The following is a 21,135-nucleotide window of genomic DNA, read 5'->3' as shown; positions in this document are numbered from 1 at the left end:
GTATTTATTAATATTAAAAAAAAAAAAATTAGATATTTATTCGAATAATTGAAAATAATTTTTTAGTTTAATTATACATGTGTTTGTTTTAAATACGGATTTTATTGATGACCAATATAACATTATGCTAACCCGTCTGAGTAGTTAACACCTATTTATCACATATTCTACCGCTATACAGCAACACAAAACAAGTATTTTATGTATTCCTATTTGAAGAGGCAAAGTAAGTACAGTGAAATCTTAGTTCCCAAGATAGGTGGCGCATTGGCGATGTAAAAGATGATTTATATTTGTTATACCTATGTGCGGTGATGGTCGCTTACCATTTGCTCTTCCGTATGCCCATTTTATATACAAAATAATATATTATACGACGTATTAAAAATTAATAAAATAAAATCAAGGAAATATTATGATCTTGTTGTTGCACTTTAGATTAAAAATAATCTGTAATCCACGGTATGGATATTTTTGTTGAGTATATAATTAGTATTATAATTTTGAATATAGTCTTTTGTTGATGGTCTCGTTAGTTTAGGGCTACTATATTAGGCCGTATATCACGAGGTTCAGAGTTTAAGCCTGGGTGGGGGGGCAATATAAATGTTATGGGTTTATGGGTCGAGTAATTCTCAGTAGCAGTCCAATGGCTGTAGTGGCTGTGTTTACACTCCCACGACTCAGGAAGCACACTGCTGTTGGGTCTGCGTCTCTTCTTTTTCCACAGTACAGTCAATTTAATAGTTAATCAGAGAATGCTCACTGGGGGCGAAATTGCGTTCATTATTCCTATTATCTAAAGAATATATTTTATCTGAGAATATATTCTGATTTTGGCTTCAAATAAAGATAAAAACAAATAAAATTAATAACCCATTTAAACTCTTTTATTTTAAGTATATACACAGTTATAACTAAAAAATTAATGAATATATGTAACTACAAAACAAAATGGTGCGTTATCTACACAAATTGGTAGAAAATTAAAGTATCATTTCTTGTAATATACAAAGTGGTATTTTCCATATGTACAAACTTCTGTCTTTGTAGCCGGCAATTATCTGTAACAAAAAAGGTATAAAAATTAACATTTAAGTTTGTTTCTTAAAACATATAAATAATGTATAATATTGTATACTGAAGTGGTAATTGTATATATATACATAGTCTTGTGAAATATAGACCTTTAAGATAGACATATTTTATTACACAGATAGACGTATCTTAGGAAAAAAAGTTACTCTTCAAGTTCTCAACCAATCACTACAATAAATTACAGTAAATCAAGGAGTTGGCTTCCGTTAGGGTATTCTTACAATGTAAAAACACCCCCACCGCCAAACAATTAGGATGAAGTAAGTCACTTGAATTATGAAAAAGAATTATTTTCAATTACAATAAATTATGATTTGACACTTACTTTACTGCCAACTACAGCGAGTGACAGAAGCATTAAGCTGGGTCCTCGTATCTGAGCGAAGGGTTGTCCTTCCCCTTCGCGGTACACGTACACGCAGCCGTCGTAGCAGCCCGCGAACAGGAGGCCGCCAGTGGCTCGTAAGCACACAGCACCCTTGCCACCTTCGTGAGTACCGACATGGCCGCCACTCTATTGATGAAATGATTAAATAATCTTAAAAATATAATAAATAATTTTATTAATGTAGATTTTTTTCTTAAATAGGCATTTGTATGCAAGAAACTCAGTTTTGACATCTCATTGTTTGATATTAACTAATAAATGGATTTGTTATTCTGTATAATTAAATATTGTGTATTAAATATATATCTTTAAATTTATTTATAGTTTGCTCTACCGATGTTGCATTACAATTATGAGGTTCTTAAAAAGCTACTCCTAGAAGGAACTCCTATATGTATAATCCCCTCTATACGGCCTCTGCATCACCAACTATGGGATTCTTAAATAGTATGTCCCTAGTTCATGTACATAATTTACTAACGATTACAAAACTATGATATATATACAGTCCAGAACCTTATTATGATGTGAAACATCTATACATCTATCTTCCTATACTGTCATATCATTAGTATATTGCCATATAAATTATTTTATCAACAGGGAATTTATTATTTCAATACCATCAATTTCGATGATTCACATCTACAGAGTATTCTATGACAGCAAAACTTATAATAAATAACCATGATTAAAAACTTACCGTATAATCAAAAACATGTATCTGATGACTACTGGTCCCACAATACACTTTCCCATCCTCATAAAGCAAGCTGTAGACGGTCATTTTGGGACCGTCCAGCGTTCTCAGCAGCAGGCCAGTTTGTGCATCCTTTATTGTTACATTTTCAGATCTTGCCGCTACCAGAAGAACCTTACGCGGACCTTCCTTCATCGCTCGTAAGGCCAATATGGATTGGTCCGAGAATTTTACCGAGCTCACTGGTATAAGCATATTGTTCTGAAATTAAAATTACCAATATAAAAGTTGTTCCTTATTTATATGTTTTTTTTTTTTATGATATATGTAGTTTGGCATATGGACAACTCGATGGTGTGTGGTCACCATTGAACATAGACATTGGCTCCGTAAAAAAAAACCTATCCTTACATTGCCAATGTGCCACCGACCTTGATAACGAAGATATAATGTCCCTTGTGCCAATAGTTACACTGGCTCACTCACAATTAAAACTTGAATACAACAATAGTAAGTACTTTGTGCAAGCCGGGTCTGGGTAGGTTCCAGACGGGATTGCACAAAGCCCTACCACTAAGTAAATTTTTCGCTAATATAATAAGCGAACTTTGGATTTAACTTATAAATATAAAGCACAATGAACACAAGAGCGGTAGTGGCATAGCTTTGCCGATGTAACCAATGTTATCTGATCCAAGGTATTTATTACGAAGATCAGTAGTATTTATATACATACAGATACAGTGGCATTTTATATATTGCATTGTGGCTGAGGGCCGATATGGCTAGTTATGCCACTGAATTGCTACTGTACTATAAAGTGAGCCTGACCCAAATATTTGCCTTATATCAGTAGATTTGCGATTTGTAACTAAAAAAACCAGTACACGAATACACAATTTTGTTATTTGCCATATTTGTCTAAATTGAGTAAATAAAACCAAATAGGTTCATTAAAACCTCAGAAATGTGCTGCTTCTTCTGGTATAAGGTTTGTTATTGGTAACTAAATTACTATGGATGGATTTGGCTGATTAGTTTAAAATTATACAAATGATACTGTATTGATAAATATATATACTTTCAAGAAATTATACTTACTTTGCACTCAAACTGCAGCACAAAACCAGTTCTTGTACCAACAAACACTGTGTCCCACGCCCGATCCATTGTTTGAATTGGGCTTAAGACATTGCACTCAGGTCCCTTTTCTAGACCAGTCTGAAAGGAAAAAAGGAAATACCTTTTAGTTAAGGAAGCCATATATGAAAATGACTGAGATTCGAGTGTTATTTTAACAAAGAATTTATTTAACACTTTAAGTGCATAATTGCAAGTTTTTCACAACATTTAAATGAGAAAAAATGTGGATATTTCAAGAGTAGAGGTTTAAAAATTCGCGCAATGGTATAAATTAATTGAAGTATTTTTTCCTTTTTAATATTACCTACTAAGTTAACAAGAACATATAACGAAAAAAGTCTTTACCCTCGCAATGGGTAGAAATACCCCTTTTCATTGTCTGAAAGTTCTTTACCTTTTTTAAACTTGGTAACAAATAAAAGTCGCTTAGGGCTAAATCTTATTTATGGAAACAAAGAAATTTTTTTCGAAACCAATGTTTTCTTTCGAAAGAACAAGTTTTGTAGATTTCATTTTATCTTTTACGTTTTGTTTCAGTATTGATTATATAAAACCGGTGAGTGATATTTTTATAATCAATTAATAAAACTCCTTTTTAGTTCCAAAAAGTTAAAACCAATATATTTTTAGAATGGATTGTTTCTTTGACTCATAACTCAGATAGATAATTATTATTACTCGTAAATGATGTCAAAACTTTAAGGGTTGCTGCACCCCCTTCGTGCCTTCGGTTTCTTAAAGCACTAGGGGTAGGACCGACAAGACCATATTGAGTCAGAGTTAACAGAGTCGAGTTTGTGACAATTTTGAGCAATCAAATGTATAAATCTGAGCCATAAATATTTTTATGTACATGAAAGTCCATATTCTATGAACGAAAGATGATTTGGCTGATTGTCAGGTCGCTGGTTGAACAGCACCGTTTAGTAAAGTGGCTAGGCGTTTAATTGGATGGCTAATTTAACCAGTTGAAGTTTGACGTTACCAAGGAAGTATTCCTACTTCTTCTCTACTCTTCTAGCGTGCGGACTTTTAAACCTTCCCGTATTTTGTATAAGAAGACTTCTGATTTCACAATTTTTATCATCAACTACACTATATAATATTTGATAGAATGGAGTTTTTTTATATATTAAAAATAGATTTTAATACAATATAATAAATTTAAAAAAAAAGTATCTGCTGATTATACCTCAAGGTCGTAGTAACGTATTCTGGAATCCAAGGAACCTGTATATACGGTGGTTCCATATTTCTCCTTAACAATGGTCAGACACGTCACTGCAAGGTTCGAGCCTCGCAAAGTCGTTATAAGTTGTCCCTCATGGTTGAAATAGTAAACATTACCATCCAGACTTGCAGCTAGGAAATTGTTTTCTACACACTGCAAAAAATATTAAATTGTTCTTATTAACCGACATTTTTTAGTACTATTAATGTAAGCTTCTTTTAGTGAAATAGAAATACATCTCAACTGAAGGTTGTGTGTTAAATGGGGCAAACATTATCATTTTAAAATTTGCACATCTATATTTATGGAGTCAATTAAAAAAAAATACTGAGAAATACTTTCGAAGGGTTAAAGCGTAATAGACCGACAGAGTTGCTTGTACATCGATTTATTTCAAATATATTTTACCTGTTTAAATAAATTGTAATGGAATTACTAAGGCACTTAGATTATTGAGGTTTATTGAGTTTTTTTATCTCTTAATGTGAAATGACCCTAAGATTTTATATTTAACTATTAAAAGACCTACCTCAATTGCAAGAACAGCATCGCCGTTGCCCGTTACGATAACAGAGTCACGACGTAGATTCTCATCAGCTGAATAATCGTACATTTTGCATTCCCCTCCTTGACACATGGCAGGTGTTGTGACATCCTCCATTGATGACTGACTATTATCTAATATGATTTCTTCACTGATTGGCACTGATACATTTTCAACTATTCCTTTATCATCCATACACTTTACTTCACAATTATCACCAACAACTATGTCTTCAGATACATCTAACATATCAATCTGTATATGATTTACAACTGATTCTTCAACAATATTACCTTCAAGTTGAACTATTTCCCTTTGATTCATCTCATTAAATAAATCTTCAGTGATAATCTCGTATGAAATTTCAGGTTCTGGATGTTGTGGAGGTTTAAGGTACTGACTGACATCAGCCCGTACTAAAACTACGGAACATTCTTTCATTTCAAATCTAGGTACGTTAGACTTTACGTTTTTAGGCCTTCCAAACTTTTTGGACTTGGCGGTTTGCCTTGTTTTATGTGTCTTACTTCTTGCTGTTTGCGGAACTTCTAGATCCTCTAAAGATATGATGTCTTCCAGGGGCCTTTCATCTGTAATAATTTGTTCTATCAGAGATATGTTTGGTGATTTAGCCTTTTTATTTCTTCTTTTACCAACTGTTGTTGGACTCTCCGAGTGGATAGAATCTTGGTAAGATGTTTTACGGCGTCTATTTCTTTTTTCAACTTTTGGAGTATTAATTTGATCTTCTTCCACAGTATCCAGTGCTATTTGTTCAAGTTCTTCAACAGGTATATTTGTAAAATCTTCTACTATTGAATCTTCAGTTAAAACTTCATCTGTAGTACAAATTTCTTCACCATCAAAGTGGTCTACGTTTAATACTGTCATGCCCAATGTTTGCAAGGACTTTGTACTAGAATCCTTGGTTTCAATTGAATTATATAGTTTAAATTTTTCTTGTAACAAAACTTGTATCTCTAAATCAATTTCTTTCATTCTTTCAAATGCATCAGTTGCTTTAATTCCGGATCTCTCAGGAACAATAAAATCGGTTTGTATTGCTTTAACAGCAAATTTTTTTATATCTGTTTGAGTTTCTTTTGCATGTAGCTTCTTAATTACTTGTACAGCAACATGCCTCTTAATTAGTTGGCGGGAAATTGGTCCCTTTGTTTTAGCACCATTTTCAATGTTAAGTTTAGGCACAACTGGAGTATGAGCAGTATTTCTATGAGCGTGATGAACATTAACTTTACGTGGCTGCTCAGTAAACATATCTATGGTCTTTAGTGTGGTTTTTGCCTCTGCTTTATTTATAGCCTGACTGTTATTACTCAAGTTGTTTTCATTTGGGCTTGTTACTTGACTTGATGTTGAGTCCTTTCGGACTTTGACATCTTTTTCATTTTTTTTTGGTGTTTCTTTTCTTTTAACATGTTTTTCTGTGTAGTTTTTATCATTTGGCCCGACTTTTTTGTTTTCTTTCATTGTGGTTTTATTTTCTTCTTTAGAAAAAAATAAATTAAATATTGACTTTGGAGTTTCACAATTATCTGACGTCTTTGAAGCGCAATCATTAACATTTATTATAATATTTTTGTTCAAAATTTGCTTATTTGATTCCGATTGACATGATTCAACTTTTTTTCGTTTTTCTTTACGGTGCGATGGTCTCTGGTCTATTGACCTTTTGCGGGAATTAGAGGACATTGTAGATTTTAAAACAGGGGTAGGATGGTCTATGTTTTCATTTTCTTTAGTCATTTCTTTTGATTCGTGCTTAGGTTTTTCATAATTACTTTCATTAGCACAGCTAACTAGATGTATGTTATTTTCATGTACGCAAATATTATTATTGGAATTTTCTTGTTTAGATTGAAAATTGTCATTTGCTCTTAACTCTTGAGACTCACAAGTTTTGTTTAATGTTTGTGTGAACTTAAACATATCTTGCAATTGATTGCTTACACCTTCTGTTAACGAATCTAAATTTTTCTCTGGTGTTTTAGATTCAATTTCTGTTTTAATTGTGATTAAATTTGCATTGTATGAGTTTCTGACATTTGTAGGATTTGACATATCATCATGTTCTATAAAATCAGGATCAACAGCAACATGATATTGTTTATCTAATTCAGCAAATGGATCATCTTCTTCAGAAATATGTTCAGTGCTTGTATCAAAAAGTTGTTGCATTGCATCAGGCCTGTTTTCCTCATCAGTTGATTTATCAGATACAGATTGGTTATAAAAATAATTATCTGAGGTTGTACACATTTCCTCATTTACATTGTAACTTTTCCTTCTTGGGCGTCTCTCAAAAAGTGGTTTAGATTCTGTGTATTGAACTTTATTATCTCCATAAGCTTTGTAATTATTGTCATTACAGTTGTCAATGTTTTCAGGCTGCATAAAATCAACATGCGGTAAATCATTCAGTTCATTCTTATTTTCCTGAGCAAAGTCCTCATAAGAAACTTCATTATTAGGATATTTGTTAAAGAAATGCTGTTCATTTTGTTGAGTGTAAGTATTATCATCTTCAACAACATCATAGTTTTGTCCATATTCAGCTATTTCTAGCACTTTGCTTAGCTCAGCCAAAACAAGTGGCTTAATATCTTCAAGTAGTACAGTATCTTGAGGATCTAGAATACACTGCATTTGTTTCATAAATGTGTCTTCATATATTGTATTATTATCATTTTGCATAAATTCAGCACTTGAACTACAGAGGGATTTTTCTGCAGCAGATCTCATGTGCCTGTTGAAACTATTCTGAGACTCGGTTATGAGACTGCTGATGGCATATTCAAATTTTGTTGAGGAATTAGGATTGTCCATAAGTTTATGAATTTTTCCTTTGTCCATCTTAAATAGTTGATGAACAATTTTATTTTTAATTTTTGCACAGTTTGATTTATCACTGGTCTTCTGCCTTTGATATTTTTTTTTAATTGGAGGGTCTTGTTGGTTGCTTGTTAAAGTATTTGATTTTTCTCCTTGTCTTTGATTGATCTCAACATTACCACTGTTTTCATTATTGTCAAAATTTTCAGATGAATGTGGTTGCTCATTACGATTCAGCAACCTCTTTCTAATTAAATCAACTGTATCAACAACTGACCTACTAAAGGTGTGGGAATTATCAATAGCTGAAAAAAAATGAGTAGGGTTGCTGCCATAGTGGTCAGATGCAGGAGGACGATGGCCTGTGTATTCTGCAGAAAGCTTTATATTTTCACCGGATTCTGTAACTTGATTTTTAATATTGGCTTGCTGCAAATTACTTTCCGTTGGCCAGGGAGTTGTTAATGGTTGAACAAAAGAGTCTCTCATTTGGTGAATTTGACGATGATCCACATCTCCCATACTATTTATATGAAAATTATCAACCCGTATATCTTTATAAAATGATGTTGTTTCTTTATATGTACTTTTTTGATTATCATTATTATGTCTTCCTTGTTGTAGCATTGGTAGAATCTGTCTCTCACCATGTTGATGTGATCTATGATATCCACTACTGCGTCGGGATCTGTGCCATTCTGTGTGTTCAGTGGAACTTCGATCAGATTTTTCTGAGCGAGAAAGGAATTGTGGTCGCATTGACCTTGAACTTGGTGGCGGGAATCTGAAATATTTTCAATAATTTTCATGTTTAAACTTTATTTATGTATGAAGCCTGTAAAAATTTCGTTTGCATTTTGTTTGTGACAAAATAAACCTTAGAAGGTACTTCATATTTTTTTTTTTAATTGAAGGTAAGCAGTTTACTATGTGTAACATTTAAGGATCTACCAATCATAAATAATGTAAAGAATGTAATTCATAATATGGTACCTTGGTGGATCCAGTAAGCCATAACTTCTCGAGGATCTAAAATGCGGATTGCCGCCGTTCCGAGGTCTATAATGCCTCGGATTTTCGTTGCGCCATCCGCCTATACCATTATGACCTCGTCGCATGATGTCACTATTACTTCATAATACAACACAATTATATGAAATATATAAATAGTTTTTCACCTTTAGTATATACAATATTTATTTCTAATGTTTTTACTAAATCTCATTGCTACAAAACAAACAAGTTAGATCAATTTACTTTTGTACTCTGTTTGACGTTTGAACAGATAAATAAGTAGTAAATGTCAAAACATTTATCATACCATATCATAACATTTAATGAATATAATTTTTTTTAATAATTATATCTAAAATAAATATTACATAAATAGACTCATAGAATTAATGCATATATATATTGTTTTATTTTAGATCTTTAAAAAATTTAAACAATAATTTTGAGCGTGGAACGTAGATTGTTTTTTTTTATTTATTTTTTTGTTTTAAAAACGAAATTGAAATAAAGTTATTTTATTTTACATTTTTACATAAAAGATTATAGATAAACTATTTTAGGAGTAGGTCAATCTTATGTTATGTATTTTGGCTCAGGTTCACGCCTCACGGACAGTTCGTTCACAGTGACTTAGTGACAGATGTTCTCTGAGTTTTTGTTTACTGTTTGAGTAAATGAAAAGTAAAACTGATACTCATTTAGGTACTTTTGAAATAACGTAAACATATTATTATAGGTAATAATTGGTAATAATAAAGAGTTGAATTGACTGACGATTCATTTTTTATTTCTGAGTAAATACTTTCTTATATTAATTTGACTATCCATATTAAAGGGAAAAAACTGACTATGACAATGTGAACAGTGCATTATCACAGATACTCGATTGGTTTAAAGTAAATAATTTAGTTTTGATGCTCAAAAACAAAAATGTGTAGAATATACCTTACCAAAAGTTAGAAAGCAAAATTATAATGTCTTGATGTAGCCAACACTACAGTGTTTTTAGGAATAGCATACCAAACTTCAGTGGAGTCCTCATTTATCGTACCTGACAAGAAGACTCAGCTCCGCAGCATATGCGGTTATAAAAGTTAGACAACTAACTGATATTGATACCGCTCGTTTAGTATATTTTGGTTAATTCATAGTTTTATGCAGAATATTTCATATAATTGTATTTGGCTAACATAATTTTGTATTTTAAATGTTGAAAAAGAGTAACTACTGAGTTTCTTGCCGGTTTTTCTCGGTAGAATCTATATTCCGCATCGGTGGTAGCTTCAAAAGTGCCTGTAAAAGCGTTCTTGAATAAAATATATTTTGATTTGAAAGTAGTTATTAGCATGTAACCACTATATTTTATTAAATATATCAGTTTAAAAAAAAATATTTTTTTTTATCTCATAGTTTGGTTCGTTCTTCATAGCAGCGTAGAAGCGAATTCTAAAGTATAAATTTGTATACTGGAAAATTCTATTTATTACTTTTATTTCCTTTTTGTGGTTGGATGGACATTCTCCTCATATTCATTTAGTTTAATCTAAGCAGTTTGCATACTTACCAAAAATATTAATTCAAATAATAATCCTGAACTATTGCAGTTTACGAGTCCATAAGTGTATATTTTTAAAATTCCCTTAAATGGAAAATCTCTTTTAGACATGAATCTAAATCTCTATCAAATACTTTTTCTCCATGCTTCTGCTACCAACACTTTGGAGGCACGTGGCCTCTTTTTCCCCAAGACCATAGGCCGTGGCTATTTCACCTACTAATTACGCTGCATCTAATTACTTGTTCTTTTTAAGAAGGGCAAATGAGTCACCTAACAATAAGTATTCTTTACCATAGAATATTGATAGAGCGTAAATTGGTCATATTGGTCTAGGCACTAACCATAGTAAGAGGTTATCTCCCTCGAGCTGTTTGCCAACATTTACTGACTCAACTATTCCTTATATTATATGATAAAATAGATGTTGTTTAAGTTAATAATATAAGACGGTTGGTCTAATATTTTAAGTACCTCCGTTACAATTATTCTGTATCTGAATAAGTATGAAAGTATTACAGAGGATACCAATGGTAAAGAAATAAGTATTAGTACAGTAGGAATAAGTAGGAAACTACGAAATAACTGGAATCTGTACTACACAGTCTCGATCCTTCACGACATTCTTCAACAATTACGTGACTTGATGTACTTTACTTATTAAAAATATTATATTCAAATAAAAATATTGTTACAATATTGTTTCAGATAGATTTTAAGGTAAGTAAAAAATTATTATCATGGCAAAACTGCCCGCAGCATTATATAATTAAAATGCAATTCGAAGCTGTCTTCAGTAGAGAAGACAGTTTTTTTTTAATTTGTTCCATTACAATGAGATAAACATGAAGTTATATTTAGGTCTGCAAATGTACGAATACTCTCTTTCATTGACTTTAGAAAAAAGCACCGTGTCCCAATACGTTCCTTCAAGAGTACCTGCTATAGTCTATGAGATCAGCAGCATCGCGGTTAAATTTAGAGTAGGTATTGACAATCAAAGTGGCAACGTCGTCATGCCACCGGGAATGTTTGCAAAAGCCCTTCATAAAGACATTTTCAATATCACAGCAACTCAACTACTACTATTTATATTAATTTTAAATTATAGCCTTTTCCAAACGCAATAGGACAATCAAGACAAATAAACAACTTTATCATTGAATTGGATTGACGCGATATCATTGGTCGAGATCTTAAAAAAATTTTGATGTTCATTATGGTTTCGCGAAAACAAGGAATCTGCATCTTCTACCGCATTTTTCACGGGGAATGTTCCGAGGAATTTTCAATTAATTTAAATAGTATTAACCCAAGTGGCTGAATTTCACCTTCGGATATCTCGTCAAAAGTCCAAGTTCCACTCGAACCACCTAGACGACCGAAAATCTACTACAGCAAGCAATTTCTGAAGCATTTTCTGCCTCGCACAACCACTCTGTGCAACCAGCTTTCGCCGGGGGTTTTTCCGAATCGATACGATTTGGGAACCTCCAAAAAAAGAGCCTACACCTATCTTAAAGGCCAGCAATGCATCTGCAAGCCCCCTGGTGTTGTAGATGTGATGTGATGGGCGGTGGTATTCACTTTCCATCAGATGAGCTTCCTTTGCCACGTTTGCCACCTTTACCATAACAAGTGGCCCAATGTAAGTGCCGTCAGCTCAAGCTATGTTATCGGGGCGTAGAGTAAACCTCAGTATTTGTGTCCTAACCCTAATTGTATTTCTGAGTTAACTAATAGCTAGTCCTTGAGTATGACTTCTGTGGTCGTAATTCATTCAGAACCCGAAATAACTACTTACGACCAAGAGAATTGAAAGTATAACCAGTAGTCCTCAGTACAAGGACCTTAAATAGTTTTGACTATATATATACAAATGTAAAACTTTGTGAGTGCCTTTTTTGCGCTGTAAGTAAATAAAATAATTTATATAGGCCCAGGCTCTATATAAATTATTGTGTTTACGTAAATTCAAGTTACATTTTCAGTAATTCATTCAGAAAGATAAGTAACCGAAATCTATACGAATGAAAAGGAAATAAAAAGAAAACAATATACTTTTAAGGTTTATTTATTTATGCTATGTTAACTTATTTGTAAATTGAATTAAATACGCTTTACTTCGCAATAAATAGAGTTGTGCGTTACACAGTTTTGCGTTGTACAAATTGTATCAATATATATTTATAGCCACAATTACAAACTAAGTAATTCCAATGCATTTAAATTCAAAAATGATTGTTATTGTCTGTGTTGAACAATAGCATTTATGACACCAGCTTATTTTTTTAAATTCCCGCTAAAATTGACGTTGGGTCTTCAACACCCGATTTGACTTTTCGTAAAAACAAAACGGCCTCGCGTCCATCGATTAGTCTGTGGTCGTAAGACAGTGCCAAATACATCATTGGTCTTATTTCTACCTGTAAAAAATGTTGAAAATGTATTCAAACTCTCCTCCTTTAATATGTAATGAAATAGACTATTTGATAAATAAAATTATTATTAGCATTTTTTTTTTATGTGTAAATAAAATTATATTCAATAAAAAAATATGTTGTTGCTCCAGGTTACTTTTAATATACCTACCTCATATCTTATAACTAGACCTGATTACATCTATTTTAGCATTTTTAATTTTTGACTAGAAATCTACTTCATATACATGTAACAATGAACCTGCAGCTTGACCCGCTCGAAATTTATTAAATACAAAGTTCCAACCCCCGTTTTACCTCATTTTTAAAATCCGTAAAATTCTTAGCGGTTGTCTACACCGTATAAGGATCCTACCTGCCAAATTTCAAGTTTGTAGGTGTTATAGTTTCTGAGATTTCGTGATTAATCAGGGAGTGGTATTTCGCTTATATATCGATTTGATATGGCTTTAAAGATAACATTAAATATATGGTAATCAGAAGGGGAGTTCCACAAGGTTTCCTACAAAAGGTTACTCTACGTCTATTAGCTATTTCTACAATAATAGCAGTGCATTTAAATGCGAGGGGCGGGAACGAACGAAGTGAACTCGAAAATCGAATTCATCTCTTACAACTGATAGGTCAGAAGACGTGAGGGCGTATCTCGTATCTGAGCTCTGTTAGTTTACAGCTTACAGCGTTAAAGAGGGAACACGTGGTACATAATCTCTATTAAGCTATTAAGTGTACTACTAATATCTTCAAAAATGCTTATTAAAAAAAAAATCCTTATGACGTCTAGTAAATTTACTGCAATTGTTTACTAGTTTATGCGTTATTTAATTAACGTTAGAGTCAAATGGTCAAATACCTTTTATATCTGCATTTATTAAAATAGGTACTTACCGGTGTTCTTTGACTAAAACCAAATACGTGTAACCGTTGCAATGTGACGTAATGCGACAGACGGAGGAGGTTAGTCTCTTTATACAGTAGAGGTAATGGTTACGTTCACACAACCCATCGTTCCGTTAATAATCAGCGTACAATTTTTACTACCTTCCCCTGTACGGCGACGGGTCGCTGCACAATCGCGTGCATGCCCAGTATCGCAGACTGCGGCATGTTGATGATCGGCATCGAGAGCAGCGAGCCGAACACGCCGCCGTTGCTGATCGTGAATGTGCCGCCCTGCATGTCGCCGGGCGTCAGACTGCCTGCAAGCGTTCACTTGGTGCTACTTACTTGTATTATAATCCGATAAATGAAAATATATTCAATCTATATGGAACTCATATAAACACAATGCATATTATTAAATACAAGGATATTCATCATCATCATACATTAATATATGAAATTTGAATAGTCGAAAAGAGTAACTAACTGTTGTCTTAATATAACCTACATTAAAAGGTAGCTATCTACGCGTGTAATCGTCATTTAGAGCCACTCTCCCTTACTGGAGCCTAGATTAAAAAACTTTGCTTTTTGTTTGTTTTGCGAATATTTGCTTTATGCTCTGTCGAATGGTAGAATATAGATATACTATGTGCTAGAATTATGATTTATTGTTTTGTTATTTCCAGGGATGGAACCATGTTTGATCCAAGGCCAAAGTTGTCACATTGGTAAATTTAAAACAGACGATGTGTAAATATTCTAGTCAAAGAAAAAATAATAAGAATATTTATACATTTACATTAAGAGCATGTTTTTTTTATGGCATTGGTTGGCGGACGAGCATATACGACGGGCCAGTGGCCACCTGATGGTAAGTGTTCACCACCGCCCATAGACAAAGGTGCTCTAAGAAACATTAACCATTCCTTCCATCACCTATGCGCCACCAACCTTGGGAACTAAGATGTTATGTCCCTTGTGCCTGTGATTACATTCGCTCACTCACCCTACCTTAAACCAGAGGCCGAGGTTTTTAAAACGTCAGAACAACTACTCAACTAAGTTTTACAGAGAAATCCTCAATGGTAACATGATTACAATACTTTGTAAGTAATGAATAGTTCATTACTTACAAAGGATTATACTTAGAAAAACCATTTACCTGATCGTCATAGGGATACAGTTGTTTAATAAGTAGTTGAGACATACCAATAAACAATATTTATACAGACAGTATTTATCCGAAGGTTAAAAATCGTCCCTATGTAAATATAGCAATATATTCAGGTTTCCTTTTAATAAAGTTATATAAATGCAATACACTAGAAGTATACAATATAAATCAAATCCGGACTAGAAGTTTGTAAATCATGAATATATCTTATTATTAATGTTTACAAAAGTCCATTTTGGAACAGATTTCAATTTTTGTTCAGAAACTATATATTTGAAACTTCAGAGACTACTATTTTTTTAAAAAAGTTGTTATTAGCCTAAAAGAATTTCTAAATTAGTTTATATATTATTTCATTTTCTATTATTTTTTAAGAAGTATTGGACCATCTATTAGTTCCGCTCGAAGGGTTCTTAAAAAAAACCCTGAAGATTCGCTGTAATTTTAGTGTTCAAATATTGGGGGGTAAAACTTACACATGCATAGAAATGGGGTCGTTTATTTTCGTAAATGTTCTAACAATGTGTGAAAATAGAAAATTGGCTACCCGAATAGGGTGCTATTTTTAGCACCAGACATGTCACCCTGAAGGCATTCCTTTAAAAATTTAAAACTATGTTCCGTGCGAGCGTGTTTTCAAATTTGACTAAACTTCAGAAATAGAGGAACTTTTAAAGACAGATTCATATTTGTTTAGAAGGATGCAAATAGTGTGTCTTGGTTTGGTTATGGTAATATCGAATCGAATAAAAAAAAAAACAATTTTTCTCGTAGCATATTTAACATACAACTGAGTTAATTTTTATTTAATTCAATAGTAAAAAAAAATATATTTATTATTATGACAAATATTGTGTCGAAAACGTTAAATGGAAAGGTAAAAGTGTACTAAACAAAACTTTCTTTTTTTTAATTCCAATGCACACGCAAACGGATCGCAGTATAAATCATTAACAAACTTAAAGTATAATTAATTTATTCCTTAAATAGCTAAGATTTTACTGAAGTACATATAACACTAACCTTTAGAATAGATTTGATTTGTAAAATATCCCTGATTGTTGAAAATAATTATTTATGCGTCTAATATAAGGCTAATGAACCAAAATAAATACAGTACTATAAATTCAAGTTACATTTTCGGTAAATAATATACATATAGATGTATTTTAAGATAATTTTAATATGACTATCTGTTTAAGATTAAGATACAGTGACAAAGGCAGTGTAATTGACTTTTTAATCATGATTAGAATTCTTAGAGGAATCGGGTATCTATATGAGATCTATATAAAAGTATCATTACATTTTTAACGTCGAATAATAATTGAAGGAACATTAAATCATTCAGATGTAATAACATATATAGATATACCTATAGTATTATTAAAGTGTGACATATATATTCATAGTAATAAAATATTTATATATAGATATGATATAGAGCTTTTGAACATTAGTATAGTTATAAGATTACAGTATATATATATTTTTTAAAAGGAATATAATCTTATCTGTAACAGGTAAATGTAAATTTTTTAAAGTCTAATTTTAAATTTGATATTTAATTGAATAAATACTTTTTGTTGAACTAGAAGGAAAGTTGTCAAAATAAGTTTACCTTTTCTCGCTTTAGCCGCCAAATTAGCTAACGTTAGTTCAATCTGTGGGAAATCCATGTTTTGAACGTTCCGCACTACTGGCGTTACCAAGCCTCTTGGTGTTGCCACTGCTACTGATACGTCCACATAATCTCTAAAAAACATTGAACATTGATACAACTATTGAGCTTATTGGATATTTAAAGCATAAATTTAATTAAGGTATTTAAATTTTTAGTAGTAGTTTTAGTTTAAAAAAGGAAGGATTTATCAACTGCTGTGTGTATGTGACAACTAACATTAATTAAATAAAATATGAATTATTATTATATTATAAAAAAATATATATATAATCGATTAATAATATACTTTTAATTTTGTAACTAGTCAAAATACGAAAGATCTTGAAATATGAATTCAATAAATACGATTTAACTATTATTTTACTATTTCTATATAATATAAAATTATATTTCAAATATCGAATTAAAACGGAAACAGGGGGTTAGGGGGTTGGGGTGTCGTTAGGCCTAAGGGTGGGATAAGCGGCCGTGTAAAAGCCCTGTCCATCTTTCTAGAAGTAATAACATTACGCGCCCATTACCTGTAAACAATGTTATCGGCCATTATAACTGCGTTGATGACCGGTTGATCCATGAGAGCGTTGGCTGACGCTTTTAAAAACGGCGACATGAAGGATAACTTAACGCCATATTTCTTTGTAAAAGTATCAAGATTCGCCTTCCGGAATGCCATTAGTTTGCTGAGAATTAAAAAAAAAACTTTGGTATTTTAATTCATTTCTTTTTTTGGCAACAGTATTTTTTTTATCTGTAGCTAACAGATTTATCATTTTGTTACATTTAAATTGTCAATGCGAATCATCCATAGTCTTTATTACAGAATTTCATACTTTCTCTATATAATACAAGCGTTGTCTTGTAATAATTATTATTTGTTAATTAATTTGACTATTTTTTTTAATGATTAATGTGGCTAAATTATAAGGATCTCTAATGTCGGCTTACAAAAAATATTAGTTTTTTCTTTCGATAAATTCTCAGGACCCAGATTGAGTAAGTTCGCGATTTTTTTTCCAGTTACAAAGGATTGTGAGAAACGGGATTATCAAATGCGTGGGATTATAAAATCTATAATGGCGGCGCACATAATATTTATCCGGTATATTTTCTCGCGCACAGTCAGCTATTTTCCGTCGAGAATGGTCGCTGTGACCAAAATTGGCCAAGTACACGTGACTCATTAAGACTTTGTTTTTCAATTGAGTATTTTATTTAAAAGAAGGTAGACTTAATGTTCTTCTCATCTCGGTAACCATTTCTACCTACTCGTTATTGCTTGATCGATCTTTTTCTACTGGTATTTGTTTTTTTCCCTAGTGGTACAGATCCATGAAACATCATCAAATGTTAGCCCTAAGTTCCTACTAGTTTATTTTTGGGTTTTTAGTTGAATGCTGTTTAGTAGTTTTCTGTAAATTTTACGAACTTTCGAAGAAAACTTAATTTTATTTAAGAAGTTTCTTTTAGTATTATTGATAAATACCTCATATCACATTCATTAAAAGTCGTCAGCATAGCGGTAGTATTCTGAGCCTCCTTCAATCTCTCAGAGATGCGCTTGCGCATCCTGTTCATGGGCACTGAAAGTTCTGTTCGTGTACCTGATATCGTTTTAGTTGGATCGCCGATCTTTTGAGCTGCTACCTAATTAACAATGTGTTTGTTTGGTTATTTTTTGAACTTTTGGAATAAGTAGTAAACCAAAATATAAATAAGGGGAATATATGATATTAATAAATTAGGATCATGAAATTTGCACTTTGGCCTATCTAGAAGGTATGGCGATAGAAGAATGTGTAGCGATAAAGTCTTTGATTGTCTTGAAAATAAATAAAAAATGACATCACAAAACCTTTTAAGGGAATTTGATGATTGTGAAAGTCAATCTTCTAAATCTTGAAATTACAAGTCGTGGATTATTGTGACAAAACATTAGACAACATACTGTAGGACCAGCTGGTGGTGTAACTTTTTTCACTACTGTTGTTTGCACAGCGGGCTTAGCTGCCGCAATTGGTGCAGCTTGTGCTGGTTTAGCTGCAACTGTGGCTGGTGTTACGGCAGGTGGGGCTGCTGCAGTTGCTGCTGCAGGTGCCTTTGCAGGTGCGGGTGCAGGTGCTGCTGCAGGGGCTTTTGGAGGTGCTGTTGCTGCTTTTGCAGGTGCTACACCAGTGACATCAACCTAAATATTTTACTTATAATTACAAAATTCAACTTAATATATTTGAGATTTTTCACTATTTATACTTTATAATGGTTCTGTAATTCATATTTTTTTTGATTCATTTGCTTGATATAGGATCATTATTTGATGAATCGCAAATAATTTATCATATAACAGTACTTAGTAATTACAAATGATGAACATTATCGTAAAGCAAAAATTAGATATACTTTTTTTTAAATATATTTACTTGAAATAGCACTTGCTGCGATTTGACCGATTGACCGTCTTTGACCAGCATTTTAACAATTTTGCCGTTTCCGGGTGACATCACTGGAAGCGCTGTTTTATCCGTTTCTATTTCTAGCACCACTTCATCTACTGCTACCGCATCACCTTCCTTCTTTATTAATCTAAGTATTGGTACATTTTTAACAACGGAATCAATTAACTTTAATTATTTTGTTAGGCCATGGATTAGAATAGTTTTTGTACATAAAATTGTCATATTAGTTATTATCATATGAGAGATAATAACAGTAGAGTCGGAATGCTTCTCTTTGAAGCACACAAAAGTTTATAATGTATTATTATAGTTCTCAGAAAAACTAAAAGTAACACAATTTTTTGACGGTGAACTCATTAAAGTCGTATTATTTGACAAGTGAATAGTGAATAATGAATGCTTGACTATAATGTAAGAATCTTCAACAGTTTTAGAATAAATGTTATTGAAGTCATACAATTTACATTCTGTAGATACTTTTTAGAAATTTGTGTTATCTTAAACTTACTTAACGTCTCCGCTCGTTATTGAGTCTGGAAACGTTGGAGCCTTGACGTCTTCTACGGCGCGGAGCTTCGAACTCGTTTGAATGAACTGTCGTCTCAAACTCGGATCAGTGATTTCTAACTTTACAGTTCTCGAATGACTGTTAAGTTGTCGATATATATGTAATAATAATATTTATTTATTAGTTATATGTGAGCTATTAAGTTATCTCATGTTTGGTGGTCAAATCAAATCAAATCAAAATAATATACTTTATTCAAGTAGGCTTTTACAAGCACTTTTGAATCGTCATTTAACAACAAGTTATTTTTGGTAAGAAACATGTTGTAAAAAAATCCGTAGTTTTTGGAATGTGAAAAATATGAGTAGAAATATATCACGACGACTTAAATGAAACTAAAATTTAAAAAAAAAATAAACCTATATATAACTTGAGCTGAATGATGAAGTAGTTACTTTAATAATTATGTATTTTTGTTTATTGAAGTGATTAAAAATAGTCGTCGTTTCAGTTGATCATCGAATAGTAAAGTATAATATTACACATGATTACATTTAATGGAAAAAAATATTTTTCTGAAAAGTTTCATTTAAACGTAATATAGACAAATTGTTGATATAAAGTATGTTGATGATAACAATCTAAATAGGAAATATTTCCGTTACGTAATTTTGATTTTGGTTTCCATTCCCGAAAGCATAATCACCTGAAATATTCGATGATCCTTCACGACCGGACGGTCAGGCAGGACAAACAGCTTAACTTAAACACCCATAACTTTTATGTATGGATCTTCAGCAGTATAAGTCAGTGACTAGACCAACGACGTATTCTACGTAAATAATTATGACTACTAAGACTTACTTTGATAAGAGAGTCAATATTTTTCTTTTTTGAAATGAAGTCAAGTATTGAAATAAGTTCCATTTTGATCTGCCTTGGAAAATCTATAAAAGTATTTAATAAAGAAAAACCATAAATATTTGTATATTTAATTTTGGTACAGGATAAGGTATTTTATATATTATTGCTATTCTGTAAAAGAAATTTAAAATCGTGTGTTAAATTAAATAATTATTTGAAACAATATTAAAAGAACTGTGAATTAAAAATTTTAATTTCGAAAAATAAAAGAACTCATTTCAGAGTGTAAGATTAATTGGTCCATTTACTTGAATTTAACTACTATTATAAATATATTTATTACTTACAGATCTCGTTACTTTACATCTAAACATATTATAATTATTATCAAGCATAAATATTCGGTTTACAGTTATTATCCATTTTAAACTACATCAAAAAATCATCGTTTCTTCTGTCAAGTCTTGACAGATTTATTTTTATTTCTAGAATATGCTATTAAATGTTCCAACAGCAGGTTCATAAAAAAAAAGTAAATATAAAATCTTGCAATGTTACATTGCATGAATTTAAATTCAAATTTATATTCGAATACATATATTT

At 31.9% G+C, this 21,135-nt stretch overlaps 2 protein-coding genes across 2 annotated transcripts; both read right to left on the bottom strand.

Annotated features, from left to right (window-relative positions):
* Positions 1–882: 882 nt before the first annotated feature.
* Positions 883–9,220, bottom strand: LOC125071202 (zinc finger protein 106). Its single transcript, XM_047681319.1, has 7 exons — positions 8,951–9,220; positions 5,090–8,741; positions 4,522–4,713; positions 3,288–3,407; positions 2,190–2,447; positions 1,424–1,612; positions 883–1,064 (listed from the first exon to the last, which is right to left on the bottom strand). Exons 1-7 carry the CDS (start codon positions 9,073–9,075, stop codon positions 987–989), a joined length of 4,614 nt encoding a protein of 1,537 aa, XP_047537275.1. The 5' UTR covers positions 9,076–9,220; the 3' UTR covers positions 883–986.
* A 3,506-nt stretch (positions 9,221–12,726) lies between these two features.
* On the bottom strand, positions 12,727–20,408 carry LOC125070962 (dihydrolipoyllysine-residue succinyltransferase component of 2-oxoglutarate dehydrogenase complex, mitochondrial-like). The gene is made up of 9 exons (XM_047680991.1): positions 20,375–20,408; positions 19,669–19,806; positions 19,125–19,287; positions 18,656–18,892; positions 18,194–18,354; positions 17,232–17,390; positions 16,648–16,781; positions 14,009–14,166; positions 12,727–12,952 (listed from the first exon to the last, which is right to left on the bottom strand). The coding sequence occupies exons 3-9, from the start codon at positions 19,203–19,205 to the stop codon at positions 12,818–12,820; spliced, it is 1,065 nt and encodes a 354-aa protein (XP_047536947.1). The 5' UTR covers positions 19,206–19,287; positions 19,669–19,806; positions 20,375–20,408; the 3' UTR covers positions 12,727–12,817.
* Between the last annotated feature and the right edge of the window lie 727 nt (positions 20,409–21,135).

Source organism: Vanessa atalanta, chromosome 18 (assembly GCF_905147765.1).
Source record: "Vanessa atalanta chromosome 18, ilVanAtal1.2, whole genome shotgun sequence".
In the NCBI taxonomy this organism is placed as follows: domain Eukaryota; kingdom Metazoa; phylum Arthropoda; class Insecta; order Lepidoptera; family Nymphalidae; genus Vanessa; species Vanessa atalanta.
This window is presented reverse-complemented; position numbering and strand designations above follow the sequence as displayed.

What these genes read in the sequence shown, in the direction of transcription:
- LOC125071202 (XM_047681319.1), bottom strand. Translation starts at nt 9,075, where the DNA reads ATGCGACGAGGTCATAATGGTATAGGCGGATGGCGCAACGAAAATCCG. An exon ending in TGCTGCAGTTTGAGTGCAAA is followed by an intron (nt 2,448 to 3,287) that starts GTAAGTATAATT and finishes TTTTAATTTCAG; the next exon opens with AACAATATGCTTATACCAGT. An exon ending in TACATGTTTTTGATTATACG is followed by an intron (nt 1,613 to 2,189) that starts GTAAGTTTTTAA and finishes TTTCATCAATAG; the next exon opens with AGTGGCGGCCATGTCGGTAC.
- LOC125070962 (XM_047680991.1), bottom strand. Translation starts at nt 19,205, where the DNA reads ATGTCACCCGGAAACGGCAAAATTGTTAAAATGCTGGTCAAAGACGGT. An exon ending in CACCACCAGCTGGTCCTACA is followed by an intron (nt 18,355 to 18,655) that starts GTATGTTGTCTA and finishes ATTGTTAATTAG; the next exon opens with GTAGCAGCTCAAAAGATCGG. An exon ending in GGCGGCTAAAGCGAGAAAAG is followed by an intron (nt 14,167 to 16,647) that starts GTAAACTTATTT and finishes GAACGCTTGCAG; the next exon opens with GCAGTCTGACGCCCGGCGAC.